At 43.0% G+C, this 17950-nt stretch overlaps 1 protein-coding gene across 1 annotated transcript; it reads left to right on the top strand.

Moving 5' to 3' along the window:
- Window positions 1–6604: 6604 nt before the first annotated feature.
- inpp4aa (inositol polyphosphate-4-phosphatase type I Aa) lies at window positions 6605–17081 on the top strand (the record flags this gene model as incomplete). The annotated part of the gene is made up of 22 exons (XM_083997451.1): window positions 6605–6704; window positions 6805–6849; window positions 7786–7904; window positions 8012–8128; window positions 8240–8319; window positions 8442–8559; window positions 8873–8963; window positions 9635–9782; window positions 10411–10541; window positions 10721–10825; window positions 10928–11036; window positions 11293–11485; window positions 12280–12561; window positions 12680–12827; window positions 13165–13197; window positions 13853–14025; window positions 14168–14291; window positions 15950–16217; window positions 16329–16426; window positions 16508–16620; window positions 16700–16854; window positions 16949–17081. 22 exons carry the CDS (start codon window positions 6605–6607, stop codon window positions 17079–17081), a joined length of 2883 nt encoding a protein of 960 aa, XP_083853577.1.
- Between the last annotated feature and the right edge of the window lie 869 nt (window positions 17082–17950).

Raw genomic sequence — 17950 nt, 5'->3', positions numbered from 1 at the left:
TGAAACAAAAATATAAACCGGTGTGAAATTGCATTAGATTGCTTCCTGTAAAATGTTGGAATAATAATTATTTGAGCATTTTTTGAAAGGCTACATCATCTCTTTTACATAAGAGATGGTACAACCCACACACACACTAGGATAATCTACATGCATGTAGGCTACACCTAATGTAAATGTTTTAAATGTGTGTTAAAATGTCTGATATGGAGAAAATAGTGTGAAAACAACATTCTTAGATCAAACCCCCTAGACTCTAGGGAATACACTGTTTATGTTGGTGTCCATTTTAAGTCTAACCTCAAAACATATTTTATCAAAAGGCATTTCCTGATTTTACAAAAAAAAAGAAGTTTTTTCTTCTCAAGCGTAAGGCACTTTGTAACTGTGTTTACAATTAAGTTTGTAATTGAACGCTGCTGTCCATAAAATTGGAATAATTTTGTTTTCAGACACATTGCTGTTTTTTTTCCCTACACATCAGTAGCCCAATCACCTTTGACCAGGTGCAATGATTACATACTGAGATATACACTTTGTCATCAAGAATAAACCACATTGTCACAATCATTTCATGAGAAGAGGTAAAATATTCCAACTTTATGGGCAACAGTGTATAGTTTGGGATACTAGGCCTATGTCAAAGGTCTGAGGTTGCACTTAGCTATTTCAATTTGTAAACCATTAAGTACTTTATATTCCTTTTATATCTGATTTTATTTATTTTATTGTAATTAAGTGTCTTTTATTATTATTTATTATCTTTTTTTTTTCTTTTCTTTTTTTTTACATTATTGTTCTGCAAAGTACTCAGAAGTGCCCTCCGGAATGAAACATGCAGTTGTTGCCACGCCTGGAGGTGGATGCATGCAGCAGGATGATCCAGATGTCCTGTCTCCATCACATCTGGATCCCTACCCGGAGAGAAAACAACCCCCCACTACAACCACTGATGTTTGGACCGGTGAGGTTACAACATTGCTTCAGTGTTGTGGTGAAGCCGGTTCCCTGCGGACCCCTCGCCTGCAGCGCCCCCCTCCGGCCGCGGGTGGAGCTGCTCCAGTGGGGGGGTTATTACGTTGGGCTGTGTCACAGGGAGTCAGGGCGAGTCTTAACTGCAGACATCGTCGAGTGTTTAACCAGGATGCGCATCAATATGAGAAGAAACCATCGCTTCTCTCTTCACGGTATGAAATCATTTCTCTTTTTTCATGTTTGCTGATTTACGCTCCATCTCATCGTTTCACGGTTTTGTGGAGGGCGTTTGTTCACTGTGATGCTGTGGATGAGAGAGAGCAGCCACAGCAACATCTCAAATGTCGATTTATCTCTCTGGTGTTTTTTATATATAGACATAGAAATATACACACGAACGTGGGTTATTTTTAATATCGCTGAGCGAGGTGCACACCCTGCAGCACCATGCAGCAGCCTCACTGAATGAGCATCAGCAGATATCATGACGCAATATTTGTTATTGTCCGAGTGTCAGTGAATAAACATAAACGCACTGATGTATAATCACATTATCAGTGATCAGTGTTGCCATAAATAAATAGATAGATCTCCATTGTAGGAGCTCTGGGCCTCTGCATGTTTATCTCTCCACGCCTGCACCCAGCCTGGCAACCCGACAGGATGACACCCAGATTCATGCACAGCAAGCCAAGACAGGGACGAGCAATATGCTACACATTTGTTGTTGTTGTTATTGTTTTTATATAATAAGGGGTGTGTTGTTTTGTTAAAACCCTCTGAGGCCTCCACCGACACGGCCACAGGATTAGATTTGATCTGTTGAATCACCATTTTCACTCTTTTCACATCAGACAGGAAACTAAAACACACTGAGCTCCTGTGACTCACTTCCAGCTGTCTGGTTTTTGTCTGTTTTTGTCTTTCTCGCTGTGTGAGCTCGTGTGTGTGTGTGTGTGTGTTTTGTTGATGATTAGGATTTTTGAGGATGAAATTGAACAAAGCACGTTGGAGACTTCTGGAGTAGCTACAGTCCTGGATGGGATGTTCACCAGATACACAGTTCATCATCGTCGTCATCATCATCGTCATCATCTGTGGTGTGTCTGATAATAATGGACTCATGATGTAGTAGCTATAGTCTCTCCAGTTGCTGTGTGTGTGTGTTTGTGTGTGTGGATAAACGTTTTCCACTCCCAACTCATTTGCATTTCCTCCTCCTCTTTCATCAGCGGTATCAGGGGGGCAATTTATGGATCAGTCTCCTGCTAACAAAGCAGCCATGTGCCCATGGTGACAACAGCTGTTTCTCTGTAGATCACACTCGAGGGGCAGCGGTTCAGGCTCTGGACTGAAACTAGGATCGATATAGGTGGAAATCGAGAGGAGCGTTGGGGTTATAGAGGGGGGAGACGACAGGAACAGGACAGGGCTGATGATGACAGAGCAGAATAAGGTGAAGAGGAGGTATTTGTGAGAGATTAGAGGTAAGAGGAGGAGATGATGTCTAAGAGAGGAGCCACTGCAGTGCAGCCGGCGCTGACAGCAGCCGCAGGGGGCCAGCTGTGCGCCGCCAGCCTCACTAACTGGGTCAGGTTTTGTCCCCATGCTGTCTCTGAGGACGGTCTGCCACGAGGACCACCTGAATCTCCCCCTCCTCCTCCTCCATTCCCCTCCTTCCTCCTCCCACCTCCTTCCACCTCCTTCCACATCTTCACCTCCCTTTTAAAGCTGCAAAACCAAAAAACATGTCTCCGCCCCCCTGACCTGCGTGGTGTCACTGAGGTCAGAGGTCACCGACATGACCAGCAGTAGATGTGGAGCTGATTGGGATTCAGCTCAGAGACTCATCATCATCATCATCATCAGTGTGGTTGTTTTCTCAGGTCAGGGTTTAGGGTTATGGGCCGTACACTGATAGGACTGAAAAAAAAAGTCTATTGATTTTTCTATCACTCTATCAGTAATATTTAATATTAAATTCATAACTATATATATATATCAAGAATGTAATTATTTGGGGTTATAGCTTTGGACTGCTGGTTGGATGAAACAGACACTTCGATGACATCATCTCTGCCTCCAGGAAAGTTATGGTGATTCAGTTTTCTGAATCTTTCATGGGGCAAAACAAGTAATTAATTAATTAATTCCATAGTGGGCAAAAAAAACATGAATTGAAAACACACTTTAGAATATGCATTTGATTGTAAAATTACTCAAGAATGACAATAATTGTCAGTTGCCTAATCATTGAAGACGTTCTGCTTGTAAAGATGTAGTAGAAAAACATCGACTCCCCTCCACTGAGAAGCTGGAGTTTGTGAATTAGCTTGATGGATGATGATATTATTCTGTTTGATGATCGATTGGTTAAATAGATTGTACCTGAGGAGGGAAATTACGGTGATCTGTGCCTCCCCGTGGCTTGGCATCAGATCCACGGTGGGTTTCCTAGAGAGCCTCCCACAGTGCCACAGGCAGCGGAGATTACGGTATGGGAGAAGACAGCTCCCATTGACAGTTACAGCCTCGATCGCAGCCTAATGAGGCAGAGCACCCATGCACTAATTGTCATCCGTTTTGGTCTCACATGAAGCTGCCAAAGCAAAGATTAAACTGGCAAAGATCATCACACTCACTCACATTCTGGATTTTGTGGGCGGCTGACGGCTGTACAAATTACTTCGAGGGTTATCTGTGTGTGTGTGTGTGTGTGTGTGTGTGTGTGTGTGTGTGTGTGTGTGTGTGTGTGTGTGTGCGTGTGTGCGTGTGTGCGTGTGTGCGTGTGTGCGTGTGTTACTGGGAGACGTTTTCAATTGTGTGCAGCTTGTGACGTCAGAACAGATTCACATGTAAAAATAGACCTCCGTTGCAGAAGTCATTACACATGAATGCACAGAGACACACACACACACATAAAGTGATGCTCTCTCTTTGTCATCGCAGTAGTCGATACATAGCTACACACAGATACTCCCATCGGTTTGACGCTGAATGCAGATAAGACTTAAAAACAGAACACGAGAGACGTAATGGGAAAAAAAAGTTAGAGACGTCAGGAGTTGAGCTGGAGCGGAGAGATGATGATTCAGGGTGAGGTAGACACAGCAGCAGCGTGAGAAGAGAAGATAGGAGAGATGGATGAGGTGGAGCTGAGGCAGACACAGAGTTTAGGTTCAGGTTCAGACAAGGTTCAGGTAAACATGGGGGAGCCAAAGTAGGAACGATCAGGTGTGCAAGGGGGAGACACACACGCACAAACACACACTAGATACAGGGAACTAGAAAGGGAAAACACAGGAAAGGAGGGGAAAGCGCAGCCTCACTGTGACACTGACGTTTGTTGTACCAGGTCCGTGTATATTAGAGCTGAAAAGGAAGTGACATTTATTTCAGATGATCACTATAAGCCAGGGCTTTTGTGTGGCACACACACACACACACACACACGCACGAATGGATAATGTTAACCATGTCTGACATGCTACTGGAAATGTAAACATTTACCTCTCTTTGTGAATTTGAAGTAGTCTTCACTTCAAGTTAGTCATCAGACCACTTGCTGCATCCTTTCCCTTTACTGTGTATGAACCTTTTACATTTTCTCCTTTGCGTTCCTTTCTCCACGTCTCTTTCCTCCTCCTCTCCTTCGTTCTTCTGTGGTTCATATTTATGCTCACTCGTGAGCCAACTCTTACATCTGCGTTTTCACTCAGCAGCCAGCGTGTGACATTCGTTTGAACTTGTCTTTACACCTCTCCTGTGCTTTGTTCAGAGAATGACACAGAGTCGGCCTATGTTGATGTTAATGAAACACAAACCTCCAAGTGCTGTCTCCAGTCCCTAATGAATCATGTTATATTTCAACCGTTTTTCATCCTCTTTCACATTTCTTCTTCTTTTTGTTTCCTGGAAAAACTCATGTTAGAGCTTCCACTAACACCAGACCAAAATACTACAGAGAGAAATGTGAGAAGGAAAGAGAGAGGGGACAATAGGCATCACTTTGCAGCCAGAAGATGCTGATAAACAGAAGGGTAGACGATGATGATGACGTGAAGGCCAAGCAGCGGTTACAGCTCTTTGTCTCTTCCTATCAATGCAATCGAGAGAAATTGAATGAGGCCAAAGAGACTCAAACACAGCAGAAACACAGCGAGGAAATTAATCAAGAGAAGATATAAATGTTTCAGCTGAGCTAAATCTCCTGTGCTGGCACACTTGGCATCACTTTTTGTTTCCTGTCTCTCACTGAGCCAAGTCATTTTTTGGCAGGTGCAGTGTCAGTGAGGTAACAACATGAACCTTGTGTTCATAAAATGAGAATCAAACATGACGGGCAAACTATCCGTCACTTTCATTACACACACTACACATCACAAGCACATAGAGTACATGATGGGGGGGATATTTACTGATATAATAATCGTTATGCAAGAGTTTGTGGTTAAAATGAGAGTGACAGGGCATGATCAGATTGCTGTCAACAAGGGCATTGATTTATAATATAATATAATATAATAATATAAGGTGCAGAGGACGTGAGCTTCATATTTTGAGCCAGATTGTTTATTATAGTTACATGTCCATGAAATTAGTTTCATTTCAAACCTTTATTTATTCAGGGAAGCCAATTGAGAGCTGTTCAATATTCATACTCTCCAGATGATGCCTGAACCATATTTATACTGGACACTAAATTTATTATAATTTAATCTATACATTGCAATGAAAATAACACAATTTAGATTTTCATAACTCTGAGATTTTTCTTCACAATATTTCTGTTGGTCCCGAGATTGAAGAAAGGATTTGAATTATATTACTGGCACTTTCGCACCAAATATATTTTTTATATTTTGCATGATTAGAATTTGTCTCCAGTCTGTGAGAGAATCTGGCTGTAAAATAACCATCTTGTCTTCTTGCTACAAGGTTTTTCTCTGGAGCAGAGTGGCTACATCTGATCTCTGATCAAAGTGGAGCTTCTGCTTCTTTATGTGTATCTGTGCATGCTTGTGATTAGTCTGTCTAAAAGTAGAAAGCTGTAATCGCCGAGCACAAATAGCAACCGGAGATGGAAGGTGTAGAGAGTCAGTGTTTCATATCCTACTCACTGTGTGAAAAGTCACACCTCAGCCCCACAACATACTTTTCACACTGTCTCTATTTGGATATCAACAGAGAAGAAGAGAAGAAGTCGAAGCACCTCTGATGGGATGTTCGTATCAGACTGGAGCATCATGGCAAAGACCCAACTTACACTAGTTAATAATCACTTTAACCTTGTGAAAAGAAAACTGTTACTTGATCTTGAGGGTGTTTTCAGCCAGCAGCATCCGTTAAAGGACTCAGTATCAGCTATTGTGTAATTTCTCCGAGTGCAGCTGCCATCTTGTCAGTCCGTCTCGGCTGTTTCTATGGGGACCATCAGATGATCTATTTGCTGTTTTCTTGTGTTTCTCCTCTTAGGAAACTGAACGTGCACATATCTGCAACAAAAAAAAGAAAGAAAAAGTGACGTGACGTGACGTGACGACTTCTGGGTCTGCTCCACATTGTTCTGCTTCACCGTCTGTTTGCTCTGAAATCCATCCTCACCCCCCCACACACACACGAACCCACCATGTCCGGGAAGGAGCGCAGCCCCCGCCATCGGCCGTGGTCGGTCTACCGGGCCAACACGTTTGATCTCTCAGCTGAGATGATGGGGCTGGCTCTCTCAGGTAACCAAGTAACTGCTCCCATGGTAACACGTCTATTTACCAGGGCATTTCAAAAGAGCTTCGCTTCCTCACCCGTTTCTCTCTTCTCTCTGTCCTACAGGCAACAGTCAGGACCCAGATGAGCCTGTGCTGGAGTTCAGTGTGGGTAAGTCACGTAGGAAGCCAAACACACAGTTACATCACAAGTAGATCAAATGGTGTATGTCTGTATTTTGAAGGTAGTATGATTAGCACTAGTCATAATATTCAAGTTACTCATACACTTAACAAATCACAACCAAACTATGCATATTGCAGTTACTGTGTCTGTGACTTCAGCTTGAATGCCACCACAAGCCATCCTACTGCAGTGAAAACTCACCAGTATAGAAAAATGTGGTTGAAAAGTAATTTCTCTCTCACCTTTAAATATTATAGATATAAATTAGATGCTCTAGAAAATAATATTAATATATAATGTATAATATATATAAAATCACCGATGTAGGGGCGCTGTTTGGCTCGGTGGGTGGAGCAGGCTCCCCATATTATGCGGAGGCAAAAAGCCCAAAAAATATACTTACTAATATATACTAAATATACTAAAAAAAATAACCTGTGTACATCCATGGCTGTAGTGCAAAATATAGTGCTTAAGGTAGCTAATGGGCAGTGGGGGAGGGGGGAGGTAGTGGGCATCCTGCCAGCTTGGTGGGAGAAGATGTTTGACAGTCTTGTGGAGTGGGCCTGGATAGTTAAATAGTGACTGAAGGCAAATGAAAGTAATCCACAAATTGCATTGGATCTACGTATCAACATATTAGCATTGGGACAAACAAATAATTGTAATAAGATGCTGTTTATGACGACGGATGATGTATCTCGTCAGCGATTGGCTCAGTGGTAAATTTCATCATTTGTGTGTTTTGGTTTTATTCATTGTTTCGACTCGAAAGCATTACTGTAAGCAACTGCTTTTCATCAAATACTGACAACTGTACTGTACTACATTTCCTCCCGTGGCCGAGGATTAGGGACCATCCCACTGGTTAAATCCCACAGTTTGTAATAATCTCTTCCTATGTTTATGTGCCGCATGCAGCCTGCAGTGAACTGGTTACTCCATCCCTGGATCGTAAGCCCACCAGCTTTGTCGCCGTCAGCTGCACCACTCCGCCTCAGGCCTTCTGGACCAAGCACGCTCAGACTGAAATCATTGAGGTGCACTATTTGCTCGCTTGCTTTGCCCTTTCCTCCTGTCTGCTCTTGGAGACTTCAAAACCATTTCATCCTCTCTCTTTCTCTTTCTCTCTCTCTTTTTCCTCCAGGGGACCAGTAACCCCATCTTCCTCAGCAGTATTGCATTCTTTCAGGACTCTCTGATCACCCAGCAGACTCAGGTCAAGCTCTCTGTCTATGATGTGAAAGACCGCTCCCAGGGCACGGTAAGGCCCTAGGCTAAGAATAATGTCTTACAAAACTATCTCTTTTAAATTTCCCTGCAAGGAAATGAATGTTTTGAAATGAATCATATCCTTTGTGTTTTTACGTGCTAGATGTACATGCTGGGTTCGTCCATGTTTTCCGTGAAGGAGCTGCTGCAGGACAAACACCACAGGCTGCACTTGGCTCTCAGGTAACAGGCCAGACAGGATACAGTGACACAGAGAAACACATTTCCTCTGTAAATGATATCAATTGCATGCTGAATTTGGAGTTCAGGGATGTTTAATTTACTTCACATCGTTTGTCTGCCAGGTCAGCGGAGAAGGAGCGTGTGGGCAACATCACTGTCATTGCATGGCAGATAGAGGAGAAGCGTGAGCAGAGGGCTCCTGTTGCAAGATTACAGAGAGGAGACACTGTTAATGGACGGGTGAGTGGTCAAGAAAGATATCTTTTCTATGATACAAGCTAGCATAGTATTGTTTTTATGAAATAATTGAAAATTGATTACATGATTATGTGCTTTAGTTGACTGAGATCATTAGCAATTACTCAGATCATTTGATTTTCTAGCAAAAGGCCAAAGATCCCTCAGTTACAGCTTCTGAATTGTGATGATTTTCTACTAATTTTATCAGTACATTAAATATCTGTAGGTTTTTGGGTTGGTCGGCAAATCAAGTTATTAAACAGGGATTGGTTGTGTGTGTGTGTGTGTGTGTGTTTGCTTGTGTGCGTATCAGATGGTCCTCCCTGTCGATGAAAGCCTGACTGAATCCATGGGTATTAAATCCAAGTCTTCGTCTCTGTGTAAAGATCCACTGCTGAAGGCTGGTGAGTGTTTGCGTATATGAACCAGTTCTTATGTTCGTGTTGTAAGTTTAGTTGCAGGAGATTTCTAGCTGTGTCACTTACAATTATGCAGCATCAAGAGAGAGGGAGTGATGTTGCACTGAATATCATCACAGCTCTGATTCAGTTAGGACGATCAATTATGCTGATATTCACAACATTCAGTGTAATATCTTTTTTTTTTTTACATTAGTTCCACAAGCACCACAGTAATAAGCACAGTAGAGCTTCACCATTAATTGCAATGCAACCAAAATCAAGTCACAACATCTTGGGCAACAAATCATATTCTCACGATGTAAAGGGACCAACAAAAATTACATCATCAATTTAAAAAGTGAGAATTAAAAGCTTGATTGAAATCGCAGTGTTTACTCATAGTAGAATAGATCGGACCTCTATTGTTCCCTTTGTCTTCTTCTGACGACCATACATAATCGTCTTCAAATGTTGTTCGTGCAAAAATTGTCACAATATTAGACAGATAACAACCATTATTAGTATGCTGATTAAATGGTGGGAAAACATGGATCCAATCGTCCCACTGTTGTTGAACTCTCTGGATCTGAAATAACTGAAATACCTCCAGTCCAAACAAAAAGACTTGGTCGGAGCTGACTATCGTATGAAGCACATCGTTCTGTCTGTCTCAGTGTTTGGAGGTGTCATGTCGCGGACGTACCGGTTCCCCACCACGGACGGAAACCACCTGCGGATCCTGGAGCAGATGGCGGAGAGCGCCCTGTCGCTGCACATTCCCCGACAGTTCGTCAAACTGCTGCTGGAAGAAGACGCCGTCAGGTAACGATGTGATTTGCAAAACTCATCTCAGACCATTGAATCAGTCAGATCGTTGTCCTGCTGCTGCCCCGCTGTCACCGGTTGCAAATAAGATGCAGGTCGTGCTGCCTCAGTCCCTCCTTGGTTTGTTTCATTTGAATAGCAGTTAACAGTGTGAAGAGGCCGGTGGCGGCTCTGCTTCATGAGCTACAGCAGGTTGTTCACTTATCATCACACAGTCGGTGGTTTGATCCCCAGCTTCTCCTCACACATGTCAAAGTGTCCTGAGGCAAAACTGCAAGCTCCTTGCTAAACGTAGCAAAACACTGTGTAAATGCAGCCCTGGCTATCCAGCATTTATCTATAGACTGGGTGAAAATAAAGTGGCACTGAGAGATTTAGGTGAGTTGTTCTATACCATGAGCTTTGTATCTTCATGATAAGCAACCTATTACAGCTCCCACTGTGGCCACTTTCTTAATGGTTTCTTGTAATGTTCATCATATGTGGAGAGCTGATAATGCTCAGTACAGCTCTTGTGTGTATGTATGACAGAGGCCTCAATTGAACAAGCTACTTAAACACAAGCTGTGAGATCATCAGTGCATCAGCTGGATGTCTCCTTCACTAATGGGCTTCGTTCACACAGGGTGTGTGAGCTGGAGGAGCTGGGGGAGCTGTCTCCATGTTGGGAAAACCTCAGGAGGCAGATCATCACTCAGTACCAGACCATCATCCTCACCTACCAGGAGACCATAAGTGACCTGCACGAATATAAAGGTCAGAACCACAGACTGTTAAATCATTATAAGGCAATATCAAGTTACTTTACATGTCAAAACTAAGGCTAATCTAAATTATTTTCTGTTTCTTACAATTTACATACATGAAATGCATTAATACATATAATTGAGTGCCAAAAACAGATTCATTTTAGGACGTATTTTGTTCCCTCACAGGTCCATCATTTAAGTCGAGCACTTTGAAAGCTGAGAGGAAGCTGGAGTTTATTCCCACCAACCTACACATTCAGAGGATGAGAGTACAGGGAGAGACTGGTTATGGTAGGTGGTTGGTGGAGGCATGTTTGTGTTTGTCCAAACTTTAAACTATATTTAGGATCTTATTTCATCCGATTTTACGATTGTCCTCCCTCCTCCAATCAGACCGGACGTACGATGTCGTGACCATCGGTGCTCCTGCAGCACATCATCAAGGGTTTAAAGGCTGCGGCCTCCGAAACCTGCTGCACAAGCTGGAGGAGGCCAGGAAACAGTGAGTGTAGCGAAGCAGAAAGTGCAGACTTACTATAATTTGGGTGTCATGGTGGTGGTGTTGGATTTGTTTGTGATTTACTAGTCTTTCTGTTTTTTATTCTTCCTTTTTGTGATTCAGCTCCTACGGCGAGGAGAGGTGAGATTATGACAAGTATATTTATTACAAGGCGTTTGTTGGTGTGTTCGTTATCTACTGTGTACATCACACTCTCTCGACAGTCGATATTATTTTCTGCTTTCTATCCCCGTCACAGCCAAAGCTCCACTGGCTCCGGGCCCAAAGGGATGGCGTACCAGCCGCAGGATGTCGTCAAAGCGAAGGAGCTGATTGGTCAAATAAACACCCTGAAGACGCAAGTGTGTTACTACACCGAACGTCTGTCTCGAGCCGCCAAGGAACGCTCGGCCAACGCTCTGGAGAGGACGCTGGCCATCCTGACGGAGAAGGTGAGACGGCACTCGGAGAAACCGGAGTGTATCAGTCAAGTGCTGTGTTATACTTTCTGCTCTGTTTCATCTCACGGCACTGTGTCCTCTTTCTTTCTTTCACTCTCCCTCCTGATTCATCAGCCAATACACTAACAAAAAGTTCAGCATCACCAGCCAACCATACCAAAATCAATAAATTGCTTTGATTTCATGTAATTTTCATGTTACCATTGGTTCAGTTATTTATTAAATGTGTTAAGACTTTTTATTGATCCCACAGTAGCATAGAAGTACAGGACAAGTAAGGAAAGTTAGGAATAAAAATATAAAGACATTCACTATGTGCAAAATATATTTAAAACAAAAAATATGCACTGTTATGTACAAATATTATTTAAATAGAGAAGAAACTGTATATACAAGTTGCTTGAGCAGAAATATTGCACAGTGTGGATGTGCATGAATACAAGTAAATTGAGTTTATATGAACTGAGCAAGGTAAAATATAAAAGAAAAAATTATGCGGAAAATAAAAAAAACTTTATAAATACAACCGGTGAGTGAAATGGGAAAAAAAGGATGGCGAGATAACATTGTTTTACTTTATGTAAAAAAGGAAAAATCTACAAAAATGACCTGCAGGGCACGGAAAATAAAATTATAATCACAAGCAATTTCGCCCTCATTCTGAATATCATGGTTCATGAACTTTAAAGAGCATCCTTTGCTCACAGCCACATCACCTACTGTACCTGTGCAATAAAACTTTTTTTACGACTTTGCCTCTTCCCTCTCTCTCCATCCTCCTGCAGACTCGTCAGCTGGTGACCGTGTGCGACTCCAAGCTGCTGTCCACGGCCATCGTGGCGCTGGCGGCCGCCCGCCCGGAGTTCTCGCAGCACAGCACCCCGTCCCCGTCCTCCTCCTCCCTCTCCCCCTCCTCTCGCTCGCCGTCTCGCTCTCCCTCTCGTCACCCGGCTTCTCCGTCTCGCGCTGCGACCTCGCCCTCTCGCCTCGGAGCTCCCCCGGACAGCGGCGAGAGGAGTATAAACAAGCGCTCCTCTTTGCAGGCAGATTTGCACGAGGAGGAGTGGGTAAGAGAAAGTTGAACCGCCTCTCTGTGATGTCTGTGTTCATGTTTTTTTATTTTTATTTCTATATACATATGTGAATATCTGCACTAACTTTTTTTTGCATTTTCTGCTTGTGCAGGAGAAGGTTTGGTTAAATGTTGATAAGAGTCTGGAGTGTGTGATCCAGAGGGTGGACAGGCTGCTGCAGCGAGACAAAATCCAGAGTGACAGCAGCTCAGAGGACGTCTTCCTGCTCGCCAACGAGCAGCCAAGTAACACTAAGAAAGGTACACACACATACACAGAAAAAGGTGTTTGAAGCATTGTCTATGGATGAGCTACTATTTGCTGACTACCATTCATGTCCATCATAATAACATAAAACAAGGATTTACCATCATCATTATCATCAGCAGCAGCAGCATCATCAGCAGCATGTCATCCTCTATTATCATCACTATTCTCACATCTATAGGTTCATTCTCACACACACTTTAAACTGCTTCAGTGTTGTTGGCTTTGAACACATAAAGAGGAATGTGGAGTGGTAAGTACAATGTGAAGTCTGTTCATATTGTTATTTGTTTATTTATTAATTTTTTTTTACTTTTCTCTAATTTGTAGAAAGCAGCCCAGTCGTAGAAAAGACGTCTCCAGGTGAGGAGGATGAAACCCAAACACTACACCCAAATAAAACAAACTATTGTATTTATTGCTGTAATTATACAACCATTCTAAAAACATTGTTACAACAAACATCAGAATGCAAGATTATATGATGAAGAAATAGATTCAAAAAACAAAATGAAGACGGGGGGTTTATTTTGTTTGTTTGTTTTTTCCCTATTGTGGTTTCTCTTATTTCTCATCTTCTCATTTGTATGTCTGTCATCATGTTTTGTATTTGTTATAAATATGTACCGCTTTTCAAAGTTTGGAAAACATCATAAAAATCTGATCACAAAAAACAAACAAAATGGAGACGACCTTCAGTCATATCGACAAACATTTCGATACATTTTTTTGGTTCCATTTTTTGAAAGTCATTGAAAGGGTTTGAAACTGAGGGCAATTTCCACTTTTCCACTTTGCTTCAAAACAAAGATATGAAAAAGTGGAAACTTCATAGCTACCAAATAGGTCAATCAATTAATCAGTAAGTGTTCAACAATAAATAAAAATACAATTTTAAAATCTATCGAGTTTTCAAGCATTTTCTTTAAATACAGATGCTCTAAACCTTTCATTTCACAGTATCTGCCTGCACACTGTTTGTGTATGTGTGGGTTTAACCTGTTTGCTGTGTCTGCAGGCGAGTGGAGCGAGGCTCTGTATCCTCTCCTCACCACACTGACGGACTGTGCATCTCTGATGAGTGACAAAGCCAAAAAGGCCATGGTGTTCCTCCTGATGCAGGACAGCGCCCCCACCATCGCCATGAGCCTCCCCCTGCAGTACCGCCGTGATGTCGTTTTCTGCCAGACGGTACGTCAGTCAGCCTCCTCCTCCTCCTCCTCCTCCTCCCTCAAACCATCCTGTCTGTCATACATTTGTGGTTTTGTCAGTTTTAGTCCGAGCGTATCATATGAAAGTGAAACCATGACTCTTCATGTCGTGCCGCCTACAGCTGACGGCTCTGATCTGCGGCTTCATCATCAAGCTGAGGAACAGTCTGTGTGACTCGGGCTTCCTCAGGCAGCTACACACCATCGGCTTACTGGTGCAGTACGAGGGCCTGCTCAGCACCTACGGTAACTTATGTGTATCTTTTGTATCTTATCTTTGTATCTTTATTGTCCCAAACAGGGAAAATGGGTTTGCAGCCAGGAAGATACACACACAGAGACATTTAAACACACTGTATAAACACACTGTACAATACAACAGATGGACAACAACAGATAGCATGTCATAGTGGGCAGATTAAAATAGGGATAAAATATGATTAAAAAGTAATATATCAATAAATAAACAGCATGAAAGCGTAAAGTGCAGATGTTTAGTGCCCAAGCAGGTGTAGATTTCAATAGCCTGAACAATCTGTGCAACACATGACATATGAGCACAAGGCAATTATAAACCATTGTAAAGTTATCTGCTATTCAGTATCTGCCAGTGTTTGTCTGCATGATTTAATGTATAATGTTGCCAATGCACATTTCATATATAAAATCCTTCCCTAACTGAGTAGGATTACTCAGAATAAATTGTAGTATGTGCTGTCTGACTCTCCACTTAGAAATTAAAGCAGAAGTAAGTGATATATTTGTGTTAATATAAGTCTTAAATAGTTATATCTTCCGACAGCAATCACTTACATAGATTGTTTGGACCGAAACACGGGTCTGTCAGTCACTCTGCTCTGCTCTGAGCCGAGGAGAAAACATTTCTCGTATCCTACAGTTTTTATCCAATGAGGAGAGAGAACGGCATGCAGGGCTGTGTGTGCAGCCAAGGGACGCCGTGAATGTGGTGACGTAGGGACGAGGACTGTTATGGTGCGTTCAAGGAAACCCGTAACTCGTGTTTTTCCGACCTGTGAAGTTGTACCAGTTCGATCTGGTACGAGTTCACGGGTCGGAAGTTACGAGTGGCCGTTATAGTGACTTTCACAGGTAAAACAGGTCGGAAAAACACGAGTGGGTTGCCTGAAACGCTACAAAGTCGTAAGTTGTGACTTGAAGCTGTAATTTACGGTTTCAAACGCCTGCCAGGAACGCAGCATTAGCCAAAACGACCGGATCGCTTACTTCTGCTTTAAGGCAGGATATTTGAAACAGGCCAAGATTTAGTAACCAACAATATAAAAAATTGTATAAAATAAACAGAAACAAAGGAAAAAACAACAACTTCTTTTGGCTTATTGAAATTTTTTTTTTTACCAAATTTATTTTAAAAAGGCAGAAATTTGAATGGCCTCACAGGTCAGGAGTTATGAACCAAACCGTAAAGTGCTGTTTTAACAGAAAGATAAATTTAGTTCTATCTGTGTTAAATGTGATATTCAGTTCTCTAGAGGACGTACGCTGCAGAGCATAAACTCAAAGAGGCAGGTGGTGAAAGTGGAAAGGGTAATTTATTTGCAATATGTAAATGAGATGGAATGAAGGGGCAGTAATGTGTAATGAGTATTGATGTTGATGGAGGAGGGGGCAAGCAGATCTGGGAGACTGGCAGAGCTGAGCTGGAGAAACTCAAATTGAGACTCAGCTGCAACCACACCCCAGACGCTCCGGACACACACTCCCAGTCACAGACAGACAGTGAGATGATTAAAAAAGAACAGGAAGAGAGAACACACAAGTCAAAAGACAAACAAACACATGATATTGTTCTCATTTGGGCTGTAAAATGATGGATCTCATTATTATCAATAACCTCTATCCTGACTTCTTGTTGCGCCTAAAAGGGGAGGAGCTGGCCATGCTGGAGGATATGAGCATCGGAGTGATGGACCTGAGAAACGTCACCTTTAAAGTCACCCAGGCGACCTCAGGTTTCGCCCCGGACATGCTGCCGGTGATCACGGGAAACAGGAACGGCTTCAACGTCAGGGTCCCGATGCCCGGAGCCATGTTCGACACGCTGCCGCGAGAGATCCAGAACGGGATGCTGCTGCGCGTTCAGCCCGTCCTGTTCAACGTGGGGATCAACGAACAGCAGACGCTGGCTGAGAAGTGAGTCACTGAGCCTGGATGAAAGGAAAGATGGAGAGGAGGATGGGCAGTGGAGAGGAAAATTTTTTTTTTTGCCAAATCGGATGAAGCTATTTCATTTTGTTCTTTCAGGTTCGGAGATACGTCACTGCAGGAAGTGATCAACATGGAGAGCATGGGTCGCCTCAGCTCTTACTACGACCAGTTTAAGGAAGTCCTGCCAGAAGACTGTGAGTCTGCATCCCTGCACCGCACCTTTTCATTTTCATTTCTCACCCACCTCATCGCTCCATTCTCTGTTATCTCCCCAGGCCTCCCTCGCTCCCGCAGCACCACCGGTCTGCCCGAGCTGCTCAAACTGCTGAGCCAGAACGTGAGCGCCAAGAAAAGCAAGAACGTGGAGATTCTGTGGCAGGCAGCTGAGGTAGACCACCTTTTCATCCGCCATCCTCAGCACCTGCCATGTCTTTCTCCTCTAATATCTTTTTTTCTGAACTTGAAAGGCTTGTCGCCGTCTGAACGGGGTGCGTTTCACCAGCTGTAAGAGTGCCAAGGACCGCACGGCCATGTCTCTGACTTTGGAGCAGTGTCAGATCCTGCAGCAAGAGCACGGCCTGGCCCCGCAGGTCTTCTACCAGGCTCTGGACTGTATGCGCAGGTCAGGCCCTGCACCACATCTCTAAAAAAAAAAAAAAAAAAAGTTATGTACTTATGCCAAAGTGACTAACACTTCTGTCCTGTTTCTCTCACAGCGAGGGCTGCAGGAGAGAGAACACCATGAAGAATGTGGGATGTCGTAAATACGCCTTTAACGCTCTCCAGCTCAAGGCCTTCCCCAGACAATATCGCCCCCCAGAGGGGACGTACGGGAAAGTTGAGACCTAAGCGGACACTTCTATCTGGAGGAAACCAAAAGACTGCAGGGGGATGATGATGATGATGATGATGATGGCACCACTCAAAGAAAAAAAACACCACCACTATCTGGAGCAACAGCCCCTTTGTTTTGTGCTTAGTCACTGTTAAGATGATTAATGTCCAAGTGCCAGTGCTACTGTAGATAGTTTTATAGCAGTTTCCTCTCCTCCCAGTAGTACTAACTAGAACAACACCGTGTCGAACCACGACCACGTCACAGCCAAAAAATAAAACAGTAAAGACATGGTTCTCTGTGTTACATCGTAGCCAGTATGTAGACACCACCAACGGCTGCTGTACCAGTAGCATCAGGAAGCGTGCGGTCGGTATAGGTCACTCTGGATTTCAGTCATTTTAACTTCCCTAGAAAATAACGTGTGCTTTAGAAAAGACGGTGTTGGTCGAAGGTACGCATATCTATACATATCCAAGCTGTTTTGATTTGATGGTGTCAGTTTGTCATTTACAGGATGATAGGCATGTGATAATCTCTATTTTTTGATTGTTGTCATTGTCAACAAATCCCACACACACAGACCAATCTCTACTGTTTCAAAGCACTCCACTGAGTGAGCCACACTGCAAGCTCGTTCCTTCAGTACGGTGAGCGTGGGCACTGTAGTTTTATGTCAATGTGCCACAAAACTCACCAGCAGAACAAGTGTGTAAGAATCCACCTGTGATAAATAGTCCATAAAGAATGCACAGTCTACTCCTGTTTGGTTAACACTGCAGTGCCCAGCTGTGGAAACATATTAGGACTTGTTTTTAAGAGTTGCATTTGCAGTATTTTTGGTTTTATCATGGCATTTGTTGACAATTTTAAAGAAAAAAGA

This window comes from Trachurus trachurus (assembly GCF_905171665.1).
Source record: "Trachurus trachurus genome assembly, chromosome: 21".
Lineage (NCBI taxonomy): Eukaryota > Metazoa > Chordata > Actinopteri > Carangiformes > Carangidae > Trachurus > Trachurus trachurus.
The sequence above is the reverse complement of the archived record's forward strand: the minus strand, read 5'-3'. Positions and strand labels throughout refer to the sequence as shown.